We start from the raw sequence: 21,078 nt of genomic DNA, 5'->3' as shown, positions 1-21,078 counted from the left end.
TGTCAATTATCATAAAAACTGATCTGGTTCACTAATTCCCATGAGGGAAGGAAGTCTGCTGGCTATGTGTTACTCCAGATGCACAGCAATGTGGTTAACTCTTAATTACCCCCTGAACAAGGGATGGGAAAATAAATGCTGGCTGAGTCAGTGATGCCCACATCCGATGAATTTTTAAAAATCTGCGTTTGGTCTCCCCAATGTAGAGGAAATCACAGTGAATACAGTGTAGTAAACAGAAAGTAGTACTGCTACAGCTGGAAGGAGTGCTTGGGGCCTTGGATGCTGAGGAGGAAGTAAATTGATGAAATTTTCCAGTTCCAGTAAGGACTCCATTCCACTGCATTCTCCCAGTTTCTCCATCGCATCTGTTCTGATGATGCAACCTTTCACATCAGCGATTTTTTCCTCAACTGAGGATTTCCCCCACTGTGGTTGACAGGGCCCTCAACTGCATCCAACCCATTTCCTGCACTCCTTCCCTCCGCCTCCCAGAACCACAATAGGGTTCCCCTTGTCCCCATTTTCCATTCCACATTCAAAGGATCATCTTCCATAATTTCTGCCACCTCCAAACACATCCTCCACCCCCCCAGACCACTCCTCATTCACCCCCAACACCTCATCCCCCTTCCCATACAATTGCAGGAGACAGCCTACTAGTAGATAGCCAATCCCCAGAAATATTTTTTTATCCTTTCATGGGATGTGGGCATTGTTGGAAAGACCGGCATTTGTTGCCCATCCCTAATTGCCCTGCTAAGGCATTTCAGAGGGCAGTTAAGAGTCAACCACATTGCTGGTGGAGTCACATGTATACCAGGCAAGGATGGGAGATTTCCCTTCTCTATAGGACATTAGTGAAACAGATGTGCATTATTATTAAGAATAACTTTATATTCCAGATGTATTAGTTTAATTTAAATTTCACCAGCTGCTGTAGTGGGATTTGAATCCATATCCCTAGAGCATTTGCCTGGGCCTCCGATTACTAGACCAGTGACATTACCACCATGCCACAACCACAACCTCCTAAACAGAGAGTGAAAAGTTGAGGAAGGGAAGGGAAGTGTTAGAGATGGACCATGTGAAGGTGAGAGAGGGGTGGAAATTGGAAAAAAAGGTTGATGAAGTTTTCCAGTTCCAGGTGACAGCAGGAAATATCATCGATACAGTCACCAATGTTTGAGAAAAAAAGTTGCGGGTGGAGGCCTGAGTAAGACTTAAACAAGGAATGTTCCATATAACCACAAAAAGACATGCATAACTAGGGCCTAAGCAGGTACCCATAACAACACCTTTTATTTTGAGGAAGTGAGACAAGTTAAAGGAGAAATTGTTCGATGAGAGAACAAGTTCACCCAGATGGAGGAGGGTGGTGTTGATGGGGATTAGTTGGGCCTCTGTTCGAGGAAGAAGCAGAGAGCCCTCAGACTGTCCAGTTGGAGATGGAGATGTTCAGAGATTGGATGTCCATTGTGAAGAGGAAGCAGTTAGGGCCAGGAAACTGGAAATTGTTGAATCCACAGATGCTGCCAGACCTGCTGAGTATTTCCATCTCTTTCTGTTTTTATTTCAGATTTCTAGGATCTGTCATATTTTGCTTTTATTATCACCAATTTTATGTTTGCCAATGTAAATTTGATAGATTCCTTTTAGAAAATAAAATTTTTGGATACAGTATGAGTAACTTGAGACAGGAGGCTGGATTTTACGTGCCTCTGTTGGGCATGTTTTCAGTGGGGGAGGGGGGGGGCGTGTAAAATAAAGCAGGTGCCCAACCCACCGTCTTTCCACGCGCCCCTGATCTCACCCCCATGACACAGTAGGGCGCCAAAATCAATAGCCTACCTGCCATATTTAAATAAATAATTAGAGGTCAATTGAGCTTATAAACAATGGAGTTGGCGTGGACTGTTGGGCAGGAGTGGGCAAGCTGTTTTTGTTCAAATGTTTTTAAAGGTGAGAAAGCAAGTGGGGTGCCCTTAGCGCAATGGGTGAAGCCCCCAAAGATAGTACCCCACCTTTCTTCCTACCCGCCACCTCTCCGAAATCTACCACCCCCACCCCCCGCACCCTTCCCTAAACTTGCCAAACCTCCCCGCCCAATACCCTGGTTTTACTTTACTTTGGGATTCATTTGGCCTTCTTGGGACTGGTTGCAGTCCCAGCAGTGACCATCAATAAGATCTTGGCGCTGCTGGGCCTGCAGGAGCTGTTGGCCAATCCGATTGGCTGGCAGCTCCTGAGGGCGGGACTTGCTCCCCAGTGAGGGTGGAAGCCCCACTCTAACAATTTGGCCTGCCTGGAAGCAGGGTGGGCTTGCATGGATTGAGGATGGAGGTCAAGCCATCCAACTCCCTACCCTCATAATATGCAGCTCATGAGGTGGCAAAGATAGTCTTCTTGAAAGGAACTTTGGGCCTATGGTTTGTAAAGTTTCTCTTTGGAGATAAAATATTTTCTTTGTCTTTTTCTGTATTAATCTTTACCTAGCAGACTTAAAAGGATACTTTCAAAAATACAAAACAGAGTTAGAGATGAAATGTCAGACTTTGTAGCCAAAATAGCTAGTTACAGGTGGGTGTCTGCCATTTAACTGTACAAATTGTCTGAGATTAAGGAAGGTGAAAGTTAAACCAGTCAGCTGAAATATCGCCAATTGTGCATTAGGCGGATACAGCCAGAAGAGGATCTGAGTGGAACAGATAACCTTTCCTTTAAAGAGGCCCAACAATTCTACATCCCAGAAGTTAATGCTGCCATCCTGGTGACGAAGCAGATCAGTTCAACCATACTACACACAACATTATTGTGTAAGCTCTGTAAAGGTTTAAGTCATTCACTCCATAGCCTATGGATATACTAATTGAGAGTTGGTAAGGTAAGTTTGAATTCAATGCAAACTGCATAACGTAAAACAGTTCAACAAGCCAAACTTAGGCAACAGTTACTTCTAGACCTACATTAGATGGTAAATGCATGATGGTTCCTTCATGAGGAGCTAAGTTGAGGGTTTAATGATTCCTTTGCTGTACTTTATACTTGTGCCTGTGAAGTAACCATAGAAGGACTTCTAATCACAACCTGCATTTATAATATTTTTAAATGTTGGTTAGCACCAAGAGCCATAACTTGGTTGAGTGTAAATGTAAATTTTTATATTATGACTTTAGTTTCCTGTGGAAATGATCTTTTTCTCCAAGATTGTCCATTTGATAATGTGACAGGCACAGTTGGTCTGCCCTCAATAAACTATCTTTGTGGCTGAATAAGAGAAGTTGTTATAACCACATCCAGCTAATATCGGTGCCTGAAAGAGACAGAATCAGAATCCTGTGCACAACAAAACAACTTCAGAAGCACAATACCAACTATGCACATGCTAAGCCCAAATATCTAGTTTCTCCTTTTCCCGGTGACACATAGGGCAGGATTTTTGTGCCCGACCCGCTCAAGTGTAAAATGACATGCGATATTTCGGTCGGCGGGCGCGCAAGGGAATTGGCAGCATGCCTGCCGACAATTAAAAGGCTTATTAAGGCCATTAAAAAGATAATTGAATTATATTTTTTGCTGCCCGTCCAACCTTTCGGTTGGCGGGCAGGCAAAAAGGCCAAGCGGCCTTTGTATTTTTGTGAAACCCCATCCACGGGCGGGATGAGGTTTCGATCCGTCATTAAAAAAAATTCATCTTAATTTCTAACATGTCCCTGCTCATGTGACAGAGTCACATGAGGGGACATGTTTTTTAACATTTCAAAAAACTTTATTTTTAATTGTCAAAACTCTTCATCTCCCTGAGGCAGCTCTGTGCCTCAGGAAGCTTTTCCAGCAAGCACCCATGCACATGTGCGAACTTGCGCTGTCGCCCTCCTCCCCCTCACACAGGCAGCGCTGAGTGCCGCTGTGCGCGTTTCACACTGGGCGGGCCTTATTTGGCCTGCCAGTGTGAAATTGTGGTCCGGCCCCAATCGCGGGTGGCGGTCAGCTTCCCAACTGCTCCGGCCTGCCCCTGCCGAACCTGCCCAACGAGGGAAAAATCCTCTCCATAGATTTTTTTTGTTAAGCAATATGATGTACAAGGGCGAATGTTTTTAACCACTGGCTGTAGTTAGGTGAAATACCGATTCATTTTCCAGAAACCAATCAAAAACTCTTAATTTGCTGTTTCTGAACATATCTCTCACAAACTCTCATTTGCAAACTCTTACAGTGGTTATTGGCACTCCTTTCCCAACGCCATATGCTAGCAAACCTCATTCCACTCTTTTGCAAAAAAATAACTTCCGACTCATCACAAACAACGCCATGAGAGATCTCCTGGTATAATAGCCAAGATCCTGCTGACAAAATAACAGCAAGTTTAATGGCGCTAGCCATTACTAATATGTAAATCATCCAGCAACTTGTGGCAATGTTTAAAATACATTGTAAATTGTCTCAAGTTGCTAGACAATTTGTACAGTTCCAATGTTAGCCTTACGAAAACACAGTTCCCCATCAGTTTGATGAAGTTGCCATATTTGCGCATTAATTGACAATTAAGTTTGCCATGGAAAGTTACGACTGCTACTTAACATCATAAGTGGCTTTTTAATGAGATTTATGTTCCCGCAATGCCAATCAATTACCCCAGCCCAGATTTGGAATAATTTAAACTATGAGGTCTCATTCTGGTTTTAATACTTTAGGATGTTATCAAGGATGCCAAGGCCTTGGAGAAGGTACAGAGGAGATTTACCAGGATGATATAAGAGATTAGGGACTTCAGTTTATGTGGAGAGATTGGAGAAGCTGGGATTGCTCTTCTTAGAGCAGAGAAGGTTAAGTGAGATATTCAGAATTATGAGGGGTTTTAATAGAGCAAGTAGAGACAAACTATTTCCTCTCTCAAGTGGGTTTGGTAACCAGAGGTCATAGGTCTAAAATTAGCAAAAGAATAGAGGAGAAATTTCTTCATGCAGGGGTTGTTAAAATCTGGAGGAAACTACCTCAAAACGTGGTGGAATCAGATTCCATAGGACCCATCAAAAAGCAACTGGACATGCATTAGAAGAAAACTAATTTGCAGCAATGTGGGGAAAAACTTGGGTCGTGGGACCAAATTGGACAGATCATTTAAAGGGCCACACAGGCACAACAGGCTGAATGGTCCTTTTCTGTGCTATAAAGTTCTATGATTCCATTCTTACAGGAGATAAATTGTTGTTACAGATTTTTAAAATTTTATATTTAATAATTTAATAATTCTTACTCTGATTTATCCTTTCTGTCTCTTTTTCTCTCTTAATCCAATCTTACTTTCCTTCTCTTTATTTCTCACTCTGTATAACAGTTGCCTCAAATTCACCCCATTTCCTTCCCCATTGTTCCTGTTTCTTTTTCAGTCCTTAAAGCTCAATGGTGAAGGAGATGGACTGTTGGTCCTCTCATTCACCTAAGTCGCAGATGCCATGTTGAACTTGCTGCATCGTCATCGGCCTGCACTTCCAGCAACTCACCGGGCAAAACATTTGAGCTGAAGAACGAAGGAAAATGTCTAATGTGGCATACCATGAGATGCCCTGCTCCAGATAAACCCAGGCCATTATAAACAAACATGTTAATATTTCAAACAGTCTGAGTCTGTAATCTATGGGCAAGATTTTAAAGAATATGAAATGGTGATACACATTAGAGGCTGATTAATTCATGGTTTTAACAATAAAGAAAGTATCACTTTTTCCCCAAATCAAAAAGGTCTATTTTAAGCTGCTTGTATAACAAATGCAATAAAGTTTGATTTAAAAATGCAATGAAGTATTTTTAGAAGTTCAATAAAGTTGGTAAAATCTTTGAAATAGTAAAGATGAAAAACTGAGTACTGTACTGGAGAATCCATAAAACTCCATTGGTAATAATTAGCATAATGTCTTCAGCATAGGCATGTGTCAAAATCATGGGACTGTCAGACCATATAAAAGCACCAATTATACTTCAGAGTAACTCAGACTTGCCTATCCATTCAGATAAAAAGTAAACTTTGCTCAGAATGAATGTATCAATACTCTGATTTTTTTCCCAATGTTTTTGAATTTTATTGAGCTTAAAATACTTGATTTTCAGATGCTCAAAAGCAGGAATTGCCAGATGGAAACCCATAAACATAAATGTCAATCTAGTTCCTGCTTTCACACCATCCTGCAGACTGTTAAAAAGCAAACCCCTTGCAGCCGACAGGAGAAAGAGTCTGCTAGCCACCATTGGACTGCATATACCCAGTAGTCTTAGGCATCTCTGTGCATAAACTTCCCTGAAACTCATCAACAGCATCTGAAAATACACAAACTATTTTCAACCATTACCAGGTTATCAAGGATACCAGCTGATGTCCGCTCAGAAACGCTGTGCGCTCCCTGTGCGGGCGTGGGGGATTCCCTGAGCCAGGAGTGCGCTCTCCCTGAGGCAAAATGCTGTTTCAGGGAGATCACTGGAAGTTTTAAAAATTTGTGGAAGTGTGGAAAAAAAATTCCTGACATGTCCCCTCATGTGACACTGTCACATGAGCTGGAACATACCAATTTCTTTTATTTCAACATTTCGCAAACATTTTAAAGCCCTCATGAAACCTCGTCCCGCCCGTGGATGAGGTTTCATGATTTTTTTAAAGGCCACCTGGTCTCCTCGCCAGCCCGCCAACCTTAAGGTTGGACGGGCAGGTCCTTTAATTAGCTTAATTACTTTTTTAAAGGCCTTAAGTGGTCGTTGACAGTTCGGCAGGCGCACAGCCGACTCAGCTGTGCGCCCGCCAAACTGAAAATCTAAATGACGCGGGGTGACGTCAGGACACACGCCCGACGTCACCCCGTGTCATTTTACGCGTCGGCGAGTGGGCCTCACTCCCTGCTCACCGACCGGAAAATGCAGCCAATTAGACTAAAGATAATTTATTCCTACACCATCTATCCTACAATATTGTCAGTATGGATTTCCAGAAGGCAGACCATGCATAGATCGTAGCTGGGGAAACGAAATGATAGCCTAGTGACGTAGATCAAAGCCCATTACAGCCAGGTCAATTTAAACCAGGTATATTTATCCCAACAATAAAAAAAACACTGGTCAATTATTCCAGGTAACAACATGGCATCAGACCCTTTGGCAAACCTTTACCAGGCAATCTTTACATCATGAACTATCCAATTGACTGAATGCACTAATGGAACCACAGATAACCGATACACTTATAAGACTTAATAAACACAGATTTAAGATAATTGGCAAAAAAAACAAAGGGAGTTGAGTTTTTTTCATGCAATGAGTTGTTATGATTAGCAATTCACAAGGCTCCTTTGACAGCACCTCCCAAATTCAGTTTCTAGAAGGACAAAGGCAGTGGATGCTTGGGAACACCACCATCTGCATGTTCCCCTCCAAGCTGCACACCATCCTGACTTGGAATTATATCAGTATTCCTTCACAGTCACTGGGTCAAAATCCTGGAACTCCCTTCCATGCAGCACTGTAGGTGCACCTCCACCTTTTGGATTGCAGCAGTTCAAAACATTGGCTCACCAGCACCTTCTCAATGGCAATTAGAGATGAGCAATAAATGCCGGCCTAGACAGCAATGCTCACATCCCATGAAAGAATTAAAAAAACGTGGACTGCCTGAAAGGCCGGTGGAAACAGATTCAATAGTAACTTTCAAAAGGGAGTTGGCAACCAGGAATGGGCAATAAATGTTGGCCCAGCCAGCGAAGCCCACATCCCGTGAATGAATTTTTAAAAATACATATATTTGAAAAGGAAAATTTTGCAGGATTATAGGAAAAGAGTGGGACTAATTTGATAGCAATTTAAAAGAGCTAGTCCAAAATGATGGGCCAAATGACCTTTTTCTGTGCTGTGAGATTCTATGTGGGAATGTTAACACCACCCTGCACCCCCACCACCACCACTATATACCCCACAGGATAGGTTTGGAGGTGGCTGGAAAGATAAAACTGCCAAAATTCTCAAACACAACAACAATCTGCCTCCAACATGTCCACTTTAGGTTTTAACGAAGATGCGTTTAGGTCCATGCGAGTAACCTGTTGCTCATTATGATATGCTATTAAGGTTCATTTGAAGAGATTTTACCAGGGATTTAAAATGAACTTCTCCAGCAGCTCGGGAAACTCATCAGTGGAACGGAAGCAAGAATAAGCGGCACCTCTTGGGATGTTTAAACTTCTGATTCTTCAATATGAATAAAGCTCTTTTTTACAGGTGCTTTCTCAGTTCCCTCTGGCAAACCTTGACTTCTTGTGCTGACACGTTTTGTTTGGAGGCTTTCAAATAGACAGCATCAGGAAGGAAGGGATACTATAGGTGCTTTTCATTTAAATTCGGACAAGGAAGATAATGACAATCAGCAGAAAGGTCATACTGTGGTGGAAGCTGAAGGAGTACAAGAGAAAGATGCCAAGACAGAGCTGCCCAAGAGAGAGAGAAAACAAAGTAGAGAACAGCAGGGAGAAGAAGAACAAAGGGATTGAAGTAGCAGGAGGCACAACCCATGTAACAGGGTATTACATGCAAAGAGTTGGCTTATTTGACCTTTGTGAAGTGCCGTGCCTCAGAAGGCTCAGATTGGCGCCAGGTGATAGTGGACATCTGCAGCCTCCTAAAAGAAGAGATGCTCTCTGCTGGACCTAGTGACCACATATTACCAGCGGCTGTCAAAATCACCACTGATCTCAGTTTCTTGACTGCTGGCTTTTTTCAGGATACCACCCGGTACATAAAGAGTCTCTCAGTTGGTTGCATATAAATGTAGAAGCCATCCCCAGCTGGCTTCCCACAGGTATGGAGTGCAATCAATTGCACAGATGCGACAAACCAAAGAGCAACTAGAGCAATCAGGAGTGTGTATCAACTGCAAGTGATTTCATTCTATCATTGTACAGCTGGTGTGCAACTGCAAGACAAGGTTCATGCAGATATGTGCCAGATTCCTTGGGAGCTGCATTTATACCGCAGAATTCTAACATCCCAGTGCTCTTTGTACCAGGATTCAGGTTTAAAGGGCAGCTGATGGGAGACAAATGGTATTCCATTCAGACTTGGCTATTGACACCATGTGGAATCCCACCAATGAGGTGCAAGAGTGCTACAATGAGAGCCAAATGACCACCAGATGTATCATTTTGGCTTGTTAAAAATTTGCTTCAACTGTCTAGACAGTTCTGGAGACACCCTTCATTAGTCACCAGCGAGCGTCTTCAGAATCATGGTGGTGTGCTTGCATTCTGTACAGCATTGCGCAGCAGGGAAGGTGAGGTGGCCACAACCAAAGTGCTCATCAATCATCTTTTGATGAAGAGGCTATTGAATAGGGGCAGGACAAGGAGCAATATGAAGATGGGGCACCAATTGGCAGCCAGCCATGTACTTTGCTGCTCGGGATATTGGGGGTGCCTTCATAGCCCAAAGGTTCAGTTAATCACACTGGGGGATAAAAAACTCTTCTGCCACCCTCCTCTCATTGCACAAAACAGTCCTTCAATCAAGCGTACATCTCCCACTGGGTCCTATAATGTGTTGACATTCATCATGAAGCAAGTGAAAGGGCGAGTTGGCCCTTAAGACGCAATAATAGACAAGATGGAGAAATAGTGCAAACCATTAAGTTTTATGTGCTGTTATTAAAAAAAGGAAAAGTGGGAGGAGGTGATGGGAAGTGGGGGAACTTTGTGTGGTGTTCCCACTCTCATGATCCCTTTTGCTATCATCCCTTTCCTGTGTAAGTGTCACATCGCTACTTTAAATTATCTGGAGAGCAGCTTGGTGCAGATCAGTGGCACATTGTGAGTTCTTGGATAAGGAATTTATCACCCTGTTTAAGGGGGATGACATCTGCTACACAGCGGTGGTCATGACCTGCAGATTCATTTGGGAGCATTGCTTGAAGCTCCATGGAAGTGGCCACTCAGTCCATGACAAGGCATTTTTGCATCTGTCCACTAAGTTTGAACCTGGGTTTCTCTATTTTCTGCACTATTGGGGATCGTGGGCATGGCACATTTGTAAGTTCTTTGCAAATTTACTGCTGTCCCTCCATCGTTCTCCTTTCCAATGATGGCCTTTGGGCTTCAACATTTACATCCAGCTTAGCAAAGCTTGGAGAGGAGTGCCCACCCACTAGGTGACTCTCTACAAATGTCCCTGCTACTGGTGCCTCTGTGTGCTTACTTTTTGATTTGTGAACCATTTGGTGAAAAACCCAACTACCTACCTAACTGAACCCACTAAAGTGCGAGTACTTGTGCTGGAGCTTGGTTGTACATCCTATGGTGGTACATCCTCAAAAGGTCCAAACTTCTATGAGGAATTGTCATCAGGCATGTCCACAGACTGTTGCTCCATGTATGAAGGTCTTGGAAGACAGAAGAAACAGATCTGAATTAGTCCTGGCAAAGTAACCATTTTGCCACAGGCTTCTCATTGATCTGCCATTTAAGAAATAAAGTCAAACATCTGTCAGATATTTTTAATTTTGTCACCAGGCAACTGTGAGTTCCCAGTCTCTCCATCCCTGATTATCAGAGATGTAGAGTTGCCACTTATCTCCATGGCTTCCTCCTCCGCATTTGTCAGCCGCACAATTTGTGACAGACCAGCTCCAGTCCTATTTCTCTCTCTTCAGTTTTTTGGTCACATCTGAACTGTGAGTGAATGCAGTGAATGAGTGAACTGCCAGATGCAGTGAATTTGCACACTATGAGACAGATGCATCATATAGGGTTAGTGATGGATAAACGTGGAGATGAGGAGGTGCATAAAAAGTGAACCATGCATGCTCATGAAACTTAAGTGGATGTGAGGAGTGATGTGGCGGGGTAGCTGGACAGATTTGAGGGTGGGAGTGCAGGTGGTTGTCATATACCACAGGCTGTAGATGAATCAGCAACTGTACTCACTTTTCATGACCTGGTTATGTCCTGCACTGTAAACAAGAATTAGGATAAACTCTGTGAAATGTCAAAGCTGGCTTTGATTGTCCTGATCCATCTTGAATAAATGACATGGATTGGTTGGGCCAAATGGAGGTTTTTGCACTGTATACTGTAATATATATAATTCTATGTAACTCCTAAGATCTTCTTTCGAAGCTTCTTAGCTCCTCCAAATTCTATTTTTCCATTTGTTCTTTCGTGGTGAAGTTTAGATTGTCATGTGGATGCACATCATGCTCACTGTCGCAGCTAGGAGTCACTACATTTGGAAGTACAATTTTAAGTAGACAGCAACAATTAAATTAGAGATTTTCTTCAGGGTTTTGCGCTTGCAACAGCTATTGTCTGACTTCTTAATTTACAATCTTCCTCTCTGTAGATTTGCACTTTCTAGTATATTTCACAAATTACTACCTCACAATGTATCAATATTATTAATCAGAAATCAAAACTTCCTCTTTTGATGCCAATACTACATATTCTTGCCAGTGAAGGGAGTGAAAAATTTACCCTCACCCATATTTTTTTGGTCATAGAGCATATAGTAAAAATGAATAGAGTAGAATCGATTCTTGTTGCAATATATCTTAGTTCAATCTCAGATGAGCACCAATCAATACAGCAACTCAGCATTTCCTTCATCAATGGTGTAGCGGTATTGGACTGGTAATTCAGAAACCCAGGGTAATGCTCTGGGGACCTGGGTTCAAATCCCACCACAGCAGATGGTGGAATTCGAATTGAATTCAATAAATGTCTGGAATTAAAAGTCTAATGATAACCATGAAACCACTGTTGATCTGGTTCACTAATATCCTTTAGTTAAGGGAACAAAACTGTCCTGCATGTGACACCCATTGTCACAGAAATATGGTTGTTGACACTTAAAAATGCCCTGGGCAAGGGAAATTAAGATAGACAGTAAATGCTAGCCCAGCCAGTTATGCCCACATCCCATAGACAAATAAAAAAAAGTCTTAGTTACATAACATGAGCTGTTTTGTACTTTTGCTGTTACGCAAAATTATGTCATGTAGGAGTCTCGCTGTGAACAAAGACGAGACAAGCATTTCATCATTCTTAGCTAGTTTTTGAAATAAACTGAACCAGTTCCCCTCACAGGAATAGTTTATGGCGCTGAAGTAAGTTAGGAAGATATCTTATCAGAACCTTTAACTTTCTATCCTAACGCAAATATGCACGTTCGGGTTAAAGTTTGGGTAGCCAATACCCCTCTACCATATCACCCAGGTGCTGTATTTCTTGTGTGAACATGGGCAGTGGATGGGACATTGCAGCCATGTCTAACCCAATGTGCTTTTCCAGCAAGGATCACAATCAATTGCAGGAATTATGGACAATTTCACCTTCCTAGCTAATCAAAAGACAGCACCATTAAAATGGAACTAAGGCCAACTGTATCCTTCTTACTAGTTCAGCACCAGTGCATTTACAGCAACAACTTGCATTTATATAGCACCTCTAATATAGTAAAACGTTCCCAGGTGCATTATCAAACAAAATTTGACACTGAGCTACATAAAGAGATATTAGATACCAAAAACTGGTCTCAGAGGCAGATTTTAAGGAGCATCTTAAAGGAGAAGGGAGATGTCGAGAGGCAGAGAGCTACAAGGATTGAATTTCAATGTTTAGGGCCTAGGCGGCTGCAAGCATGGGTGCCAATGTGCAGCAATTAAAATAGGGGATGCACAAGATAATTGGAGGAGCACAGAGATCCTGGAGGGTTGTCGGGCTGGAGAAGGTTACTGAGGTAGGGAGGACTGAGGCCATGGAAGAATTTGAAGGAGGGTGAGAATTGTAAAATTGAGGCGTTTCCAAACTGGGAGCCAATGTGGGTCAGTGAGCACAGGGCTAATGGGTGAACAGAGCATTGTGCAAGTTAGGATATGGGCAGCTGAGTTTTATGTACAATTAACTCTGCCACCAGACTGGCAGTTTCTGAATGAATTCTCTAATGAGGTATTGATTTTTAGCTTTTACTGACTTCCTCTTCAAGAAATGTCGCCAAAATTTCAAATTCAAAGCCGCATGTGTCTATAAGATATAAACATTTCCAGGGACCTTACATGATTCATGTAAAGTGTAATAATTAATTTCTAATATATTTTAATGCCCAATACTTACACATTCTCAATATGTGTTGCCAAGGTTAAATCGTCAGAAGCAGGGAGTGTTTTTAAGTGAGATTGATTGCAACCCTATTAAATTAATGGATTGTTTTAATGAAAAATCATATATTCCACACATACAACAAAAAACAGAGGTGGTCAGTAGAACAAATTAATTATATAGGTCTAAAAATGAAACAAGAGGTAGCAATACACAATTCAGTTCTGTATTTTTTTTCCATCTTCATCCAAGGTGTGTGATTGACAGCCAACCACCTACTGATGTGACCTCCACCAGCCTACTTTCCTCCTGTACTTTAACCCAGGAACCAGTTCAAGAATCCCAATATCAATTGCTACTTATTCCTTGTGAGAAACTTTCAAAGTCCAGGAACCCAATTAATGAAAATAGTAGCAGTGGTGCTTTAAAATTTGTAATCGCACAAAAAGGTGCAATGTTCCAAGTAAAGACTGCAATGTGAAATAAAAGCTCCAGATTAAAAATATGCAGCGCTGTAGAAATAAATTCCCAACACTCATATGGAATTGCCCAGATATTTCACCCCACCCCAGAACTTCAATGGAAAACAAGTGGGACAATGCCCTGTTGGAACGATAGAAAACGTTTAAACAAGTAGTTTGTAGTGGAAACTCTCTTCATACATTCTCTTATAATTAAATCCACAATAGAGGTTTAAAAAAGATATCCGTTGGTGTCAGATGAAGTTTTTTGTGCTATGGATAAGTCAGTAAAGAAATTTCGCTTCGTTCTGCCCCTAAATGCCATGTAAAACGCCCATAGGGTCTTGTGTACTTGCTAGCACAGATAAAAATGACATAATTGCCATGTTAGTGCATCCTAATTATATGCAAAGTGTACATTATTTGCCTGTCACATCACTTTTCTAAGCCATATTAGGTTTCACTTACAGTAAAATGGAATTGGTTAGCCCCTCTGACTCGCTCCCTAAGAAAACCACTTAGAAAAGGATGCGCGTTAAAAGGAAACGCGGTAAACAAGAGCCGTGTTCCTACTGCAATGGTTGAAAACTCTAGATTAATATTTTAAGAAAAGTAAGTGGGCAAGACTCAACACGGCTGCCATTTTCCCTCCGGCCGCTTGCAGATCTATTGGTCTCCGATTGAATAGCGACGTGCGCTACGTGCTGTAAACATTACAGTGTCAAGTCCCTGCCAGCGCTCTGTTATGATTGATGGGCGGAGAAACCGGCCGGCGCGGTCTGCAGCCCGTTCCCTTACTCCTGGTCGACAGACCGATCGCAGGAGGAATCAACACCGGTTCTTCCGTGCAACTTTCCCCGAGCACTTCTCAACGCATCAAGAAAATCAACCCAAGTAGCAGCAGGTCGCAGGTGGACGAGCCAACTAAGTGAGTAACCAATAATCAAACTGAGAATCGGAGATGGCTCGAGGGGGGAAAAATGCAATCTACGAAAATAGAAGAGGCGTAACTTCTTAACTCCAATCATATTGAGACTGGATTAAACATAAATCAAGTAGGCGGGGCCAAGGTTGAAAATTGGTGATATGCACATGTCAGTGAAACGAATTGGCTACTTTTGAGATGTTTCGACCCAACTTTAGTTGCAAGGGGGAAAAAGGAGCTGGGGGGGTGCGGCGGATCTGCAAACTGGACTGCGCTGCCAGGGCACCAAGAGCAAACTGAGTGACAAGTGGCTACACCAGCCGCGCGCCTTGTTGCCACTGTCAGCATTCGATAATGGAATGTTTATAATGTGCGGCCACCAATCGGTGTGAACGGGAGGCGGGGCGGGCTCGCCGCTCTCGGGCTCGGCTGAGCTTAGCGGAGCGCGAGAGAGGGGCGGGGACGGTCAGTCCGGAGAGAAGCAAAACAATTGCAATCAGCAGGAACGCCGGCTTGCAGAGAGGAGGGGAGGGCAGCTTCTCCCTCTCTGCAAACATCATACTCTTGACACGAATGTAAAAGTGCATTAGCCTCTTTTGCGAAAAAAAGCAGACCCTTAATTGACCCCGTACACCTCCAAAAAAAAAGAAAGACTATGAGCTCCAAACGCCTTACCAAAAAATACAAAGTTGTAGGCACAAAGGTTTGCGCGCCAAGTTCAGCCGGCGAAGTCAGAGTTTCTGGAGTGATCCAGGCTTGTAAGAACGACCCTGCAGGCAATACTTTATACACAATCATGTTAGATGATGGCTCACTCAGAGAGTATGCAGAAGAAGAAATAATCTGCATCGATGTCAAAGTATCTGGAAAAGGAAAATCCAGATATAATCAAAAGGTATTTAAGCATTATCTGTTAATTTAAAGAGCGGTTAAGTGGCTTCTACCGATTGCAAACCCGATGCATGCTTTCATTTATGATTTGTTTTGCAATCAGACATATTACTTTTTATATTTGAAATATATTGCAACTAAGATGGCGCCTGAAGTGCACGTCCAAAGTTTAAAGAGAGTCGAGCAAGGAAACCGGTATAATTAAATGCCCACCCGTAGCGAGACTAAACACCGGCACCAAAAAAAAAAGAATGCTTCACCATTATTAATTATTAGCGATGATTCCGTTTTTGAAAGTAAGCACTCCAGTCTGGATACAGTATGTTCCTTGGGGTGAACTGTCTAACCAACTTTGCCACTTGTGGACTTTGAATCATTTCACTTATAATATCTTGGCAGTTCAGTTTTTTTTTTGCAACGGGCATTGCCTGCAATGTTTTTATGGGGAAAAACAGCCAGCGTTTAAGTTGATTTGCCTGCATTCCTTTTGAAAAGCTTTCTTTTGCTACGGCGGAGAAAAGAAAATGACAATAACTCGGGTTTTGTGAAATTTTAGATGCTTCTGAATTGCAAAGGCAGCGAATCAGTGGCGGTGCTTCAAGAACGAGAAAAAAATGATGTCCCTTTAAGATCCCCAGAGCCACGCGGCCTGACAGCCAAAAAACCAGAAGACCGGTATCTGGAAAACAAATGTAACAGAACTCGCGAGGTGGAGAAGGAGCCTGCGACCCGCCCCCTTGGCTCGGTGTCAGAACAGAAACGCCTCCTTACTTCGGCAAACATCGACGTTCCTCAGCGGTAGGGGTTTTTTTTGCAAAAGTTGCCTTTCGGACATCTAGGAACGGATGAGGTCAGATTACTACCTCAAATTGAAATAACCATTCCACATGCTCTGAGTGCATTGAACAAATGTCCATTTCCCCCCACTTTAGGAGTGCGTTCTAGCTGAAATGAAGATATCCTACATATATACGCAGAGTTCAGGTGCATTCTTGATCACAAATCATTAGTTGCAGTACAATTGAAAATCAGGCGAACGTACATACCATTGTACTTATTAGCTGCTGAAATTTAAAAATCATTCGACTCTCCATTTTTAAAAGTTCTGTCATTATGTACTTTGATTTTGTCATGCATTACTATTAAGGCTCCAATGACATAATATTGTGGTCAAATATTAGTTTGTCATCTTTGGACCATTATTTGGCTTGTTAGGTGTAAAGGTCTTCATTCAATCGTGAACTGTCAGCAGCATTTTGTGCTTGCTGCTGTTGCTGTGACTCCACTGCATTTTTCTCTAATATTAGTTGTCATCCACTTGAATGCTGATGTCATTGAAATATGCAAATGAAGTAATACACTACCAGAAAAGGGTGACTACATAAAAGACAAATGTATGGTCAAACTTTTGTGTTTCAGTAAAGCAATGGTTTAATTTCTTGGATGCAAAGCAATAACACCTACAAAGTGTGATGGTTAGAAAGTCTAGTAATCAGCCATTCAGATTTTAGGCATGCAGAAGATAGAGAAAATTCATCAATTTAACATGTTTACAGTAACAGAGAAAATTGGTTAGTGTTGGAGTAACATAGTTATATGGCCAGATAAATGGTTGCTAAAGTAATCTGGATACTGAAGCAGCTGCCTCCACTTGAGTATTCCAATAGTGGTAAGTGATTTGCATACTGTTCTTTATGAAAGTAGTAATATTTATGATTACATTTCAAAATACTTTAGTTAACTTGAATATTATATCTGATAAATCCTCGCTAATTGATGGGTCTAATGTCCTGTGCTCCTGAACATGTGTTCTGCCTAAAAGCTTTTCTTTAAAAAAAAGCACATACAGTTCATAGTCCAAATTCAGTTAATGAAAATATTCTTTTGTCTCTTCCACACTGAGATTTGAAGTAACTTCAAGACCTCCTTCACTGCTTCAGAAGAAAGTGAAGACATGCCTGGGTTTAGAGCTCATCAGAATGCCTGAAGAAAAGGGATCTGTGTCCAGATCTTAACACTGTTGGGGATTTGCATCTGTCACAAGATCCTCCATGTGGCCAACTCCTGGTGTCACCCAAGTTGGAGATCCAACCAAAAATGCAGAGGAGCACTTCTGCATAGTAGGTAGATTATGGCCCTTTATGCCACCCCTACCATAATTACACCAGAGCATCCATTGGTCAGGTTTATCAGGCCTTTCAAAATGTCTGTGACCAAGAGCCATGAGAATATTGGATGACATGTAGTTAGGCAGAAGAAGCTGGCTGTGTAGCTAATCTTATCAATATGGTCAGGGAACATCTCCCCACCCCCACACACCATTCCTGCAGCTCTGTGCAATTGCCATTTAGAGCTTTTATGTTGCTTCTGAAGCTAGTCCTAATTATGGGGTTAGTTCCAGTCCAGTTCCATAGTCACTCCTGTGATATTAAATCCATGAAATTACCTCTGGAGTGAGGGATTGTCAATTGTTTCTGCATTTCCATTCATCGTGCTTCAGATATTGCACTCAATAATTCTTTTTTTTAAGGTAAGGAAGGGGGTTATTTCATTTTTTTTGGGTTAATAACCTTGCCATTTTACAAGGGAAAGAGTTGGACATTTAAAGCAGTTGCCACTATTTTACTTTCAATTAGCCTCAAATTGAGCTTAGCATCTTAGCAAATTCAGGAATTTTGTTCACAGGTACTATCTGAATGGTATAAAGGGACAGACAGCCTAAATACAACTTCCTTTTTGGCATGTTATTTCCACAACCATGCGCCAGACCCCAGACTAACTGAGCAATACCACTGGAGATTAACTTTGAATTAAATAAAATCTAAAACAGTTTCAGAAAATTTCAATGTGTTGCATTCTTATAGCCTTAATACAGCACTTGGAACATCTGAAATTTTTTACCAACTCATTTACTGGAAAAAGCAAGAAGGATTTGTATGTGAAATTTCATATTCTCTTGCATTCTTTCATGACATTCTTATCGTGTCTCAAATCTGTTGTCTTCTGGCTCTTATCTTCATTTATTTCATAGGACAATGCACTTTAACTTTGAGTTTGTCATTTGAAACATTTTTTGCACAGAAATGTTGCAATTGAAATCTTTTAAGTGTCCATTTAGGGCATTTCATTAATACATTGTAATGCAAATAGTCTCATTACGCATAGGAAAGGAGAGAATTTGTCAGCAATGTTCGAGCTTTTCATTTTACCTTGGAAGTTTTTTTTTGTGTATTTCTGTGTTTTAAGTCTTGTCACTTAAAAATGACACTGAAGTTGAATTTTACTTCTGCTAGTAAGCAAATGGCTTCCAATATTGAAAAATCATAGATATAACTCAAATTGGATCCAGCCAAAGGAATTGTTTAAACTGCAACAGAAAACTAGACCCCTCTTCACATTGTTAAAACCTTCATCTGAACATATGAAGGGTGATATTTAGGGTGCATATTTGTTATATATATATATATATATATGTGAATATAAGTTTAGGGTGATTGCAATGTATTTTTCTCTAAATTTGTCTAGGGTAAATTGGGTGTTAACAAATAGGAGTAGGCCATTCAGCCCCTCGAGCCTGTTCTGCTATTCAGCTAGATCATGGCTGATCTCAGTGCCATTTTCCCGCACTAGCCCCACATTCCTTTAATACCTAGAAATCTATCAATCTCTGTCTTGAATATGCTCAATGACTAAGCCTCCACAGCCTTCTAGGGTAGAAAATTCCAAAGATTCACCACTCTGAATGAATAAATTGCTCCTCATTTCCATACTAAATGGCCTACTGCTTAGTCTGAGACTGTGTCCCCTGGTTCTAGACCACCCAACCAGGGGAAACATCCTTCCTTCATCTGTCCTGTTAAACCGTGTAAGAATTTTACATGTTTCAATGAGATCACCTCTCATTCTTCTAAACTCTAGAGAATACGGGCCCAGTCTCCTCAAACTCTCCTCATAGGACAGTCCCGCCAGCCCAGGGATCAGACTGGTGAACCTTCGTTGCACTCCCTCCATGGCAAGTAAATCCTTCCTTGGGTAAGGAGATGAAAACTGTACACAGTACTCTGGGTGTGGTCTCACCAAGGCTCTATACAATTGCAGCAAGACATCTTTGCTCTTTTAATCAAATCCTTTTGCAGTAAAGGCCAGCATATCATTTGCCTCCCTAATTGCTTGCTGCACCTGTGTTTTCAATCACTTTCAGTGACTTATGAACAAGGATACCCAGGTCCCTTTGGACGTTAGCACTTCCCAATCTATCACTGTTTAAGAAATATTCTGCATTTCTGTTTTTCCTACCAAAGTGGATAACCCTCCATTTTTCTACATTCTATTCCATCTGCCATGTTCTTGTCCACTCACTTAGCCTGTCTAAATCCCCTTGAAGTCTCTTTGCATCCTCCTCACAACTCACATTCCCACCTAGTTCTGTGTCATCAGCAAACTTGGAAATATTACATTTGGTCCCCACACCACATCGTTGATATAGATTGTGACTGGCTGGGGCCCAAGCACTGTACCTTGCATTACTCCACCAATCACAGCCTGCCAACCTGAGAATGACCCATTTATTTCTACTCTGTTTTCTGTCCGTTAACTAATTGTCAATCTATGCCAGTATATTGCCCCAATCTTGCTTACTAGCCCCTGTGTGGAACCTTACCAAAAGCCTGCTGAAAATCCAAATACACCACATCTTTGCTAAACCTCTTTTTGCATACCTATAGAAACTGTTAAAGTCCATCTTACGTTTCTCACTAGTTTACTTTCATATTCTATTTTCTCTCCCTTTATCAGTTTCTTGACCCTCTGCTGAAAATGCTCCCAATCCTCAGGCTTACTACTTTTTTGGCAACTTTATAAGCCCCTTGCTTTGATCTAATACAATCATTAACTTCTCTCGCTAGCTATGGTTGGATCACCTTTCCTGCTGGGCTTTTGTGGCTTAAAGGAATGTAAATTTGCTGTAAACCATGTAGTCTTTAAATGCTAGCCATTGCCTATCTACCATCACACCTTTTAATGTACTTTGCCATTCTTCCACAGCCAACTTGCCCCTCATACCTTCATAGTTTCCTTTGTTTAGATATAAGACCCTAGTTTTGGATTGAACTACATCACTTTAAAACTTAATGGCAAATTATGGTCACTCTTCCCTCGAGGCTCCTTTACAACAAGATTATTAATTAGCCCTTTCTCATTGCACAATACTTGATTTAAAATAGCCCTTTCTCTAGTTGATTCCTTAACATACTGTACTAGAAAACCATCTTGTATAATTCCAGGAATTCGTCCTCCACAGCATTAGTGCTAATTAAGTTTACCCAGTCTATATGTAGATTGAAATCCCTCATGGTTACTGCATTACCCTTGTTATGTGCACCTCTAATTTCCTGGGGCAGAATTTTCTCTTCAGTGTTCAGGGCAGGCCTTGCACACTGACGCGTAAAATGACGCGCGGTGACATCGGGCATGCGTCCAAATGTTACTGTGCGTCATTCCAATCTTACATTCGGCCGGCGCGCATCTGAGTCGGCTGCCCGCCTGCCAAACTGTCAAAAGCCTGTTAAGGCCATTAACACAGCAATTAAACTAACTGACAGGGCTGCCCGTCCAACCTTAAGGTTGGCGGGCAGGTAAAGAGCCCAAGTGGCCTTCGGGTTTTGCATGAAACCTCATCCACAGG

At 41.8% G+C, this 21,078-nt stretch overlaps 1 protein-coding gene across 3 annotated transcripts in view; it reads left to right on the top strand.

Annotated features, from left to right (window-relative positions):
* Positions 1–14,308: 14,308 nt before the first annotated feature.
* Positions 14,309–21,078, top strand: part of LOC144688518 (zinc finger protein 704-like) — a 114,296-nt gene continuing 107,526 nt past the window's right edge. For 2 of the 3 annotated variants that reach the window (XM_078555194.1, XM_078555193.1), the window contains exons 1-2: positions 14,523–15,399; positions 15,952–16,193. In XM_078555194.1, coding sequence (XP_078411320.1) covers positions 15,160–15,399; positions 15,952–16,193 — 482 coding nt within the window. In that variant the 5' untranslated portion in view covers positions 14,523–15,159. The other variant, XM_078555195.1, reaches the window with a different exon arrangement.

Source organism: Cetorhinus maximus, chromosome 13 (genome assembly GCF_964194155.1).
Source record: "Cetorhinus maximus chromosome 13, sCetMax3.hap1.1, whole genome shotgun sequence".
Classification (NCBI taxonomy): Eukaryota; Metazoa; Chordata; class Chondrichthyes; order Lamniformes; family Cetorhinidae; genus Cetorhinus; species Cetorhinus maximus.
The sequence above is the reverse complement of the archived record's forward strand: the minus strand, read 5'-3'. Positions and strand labels throughout refer to the sequence as shown.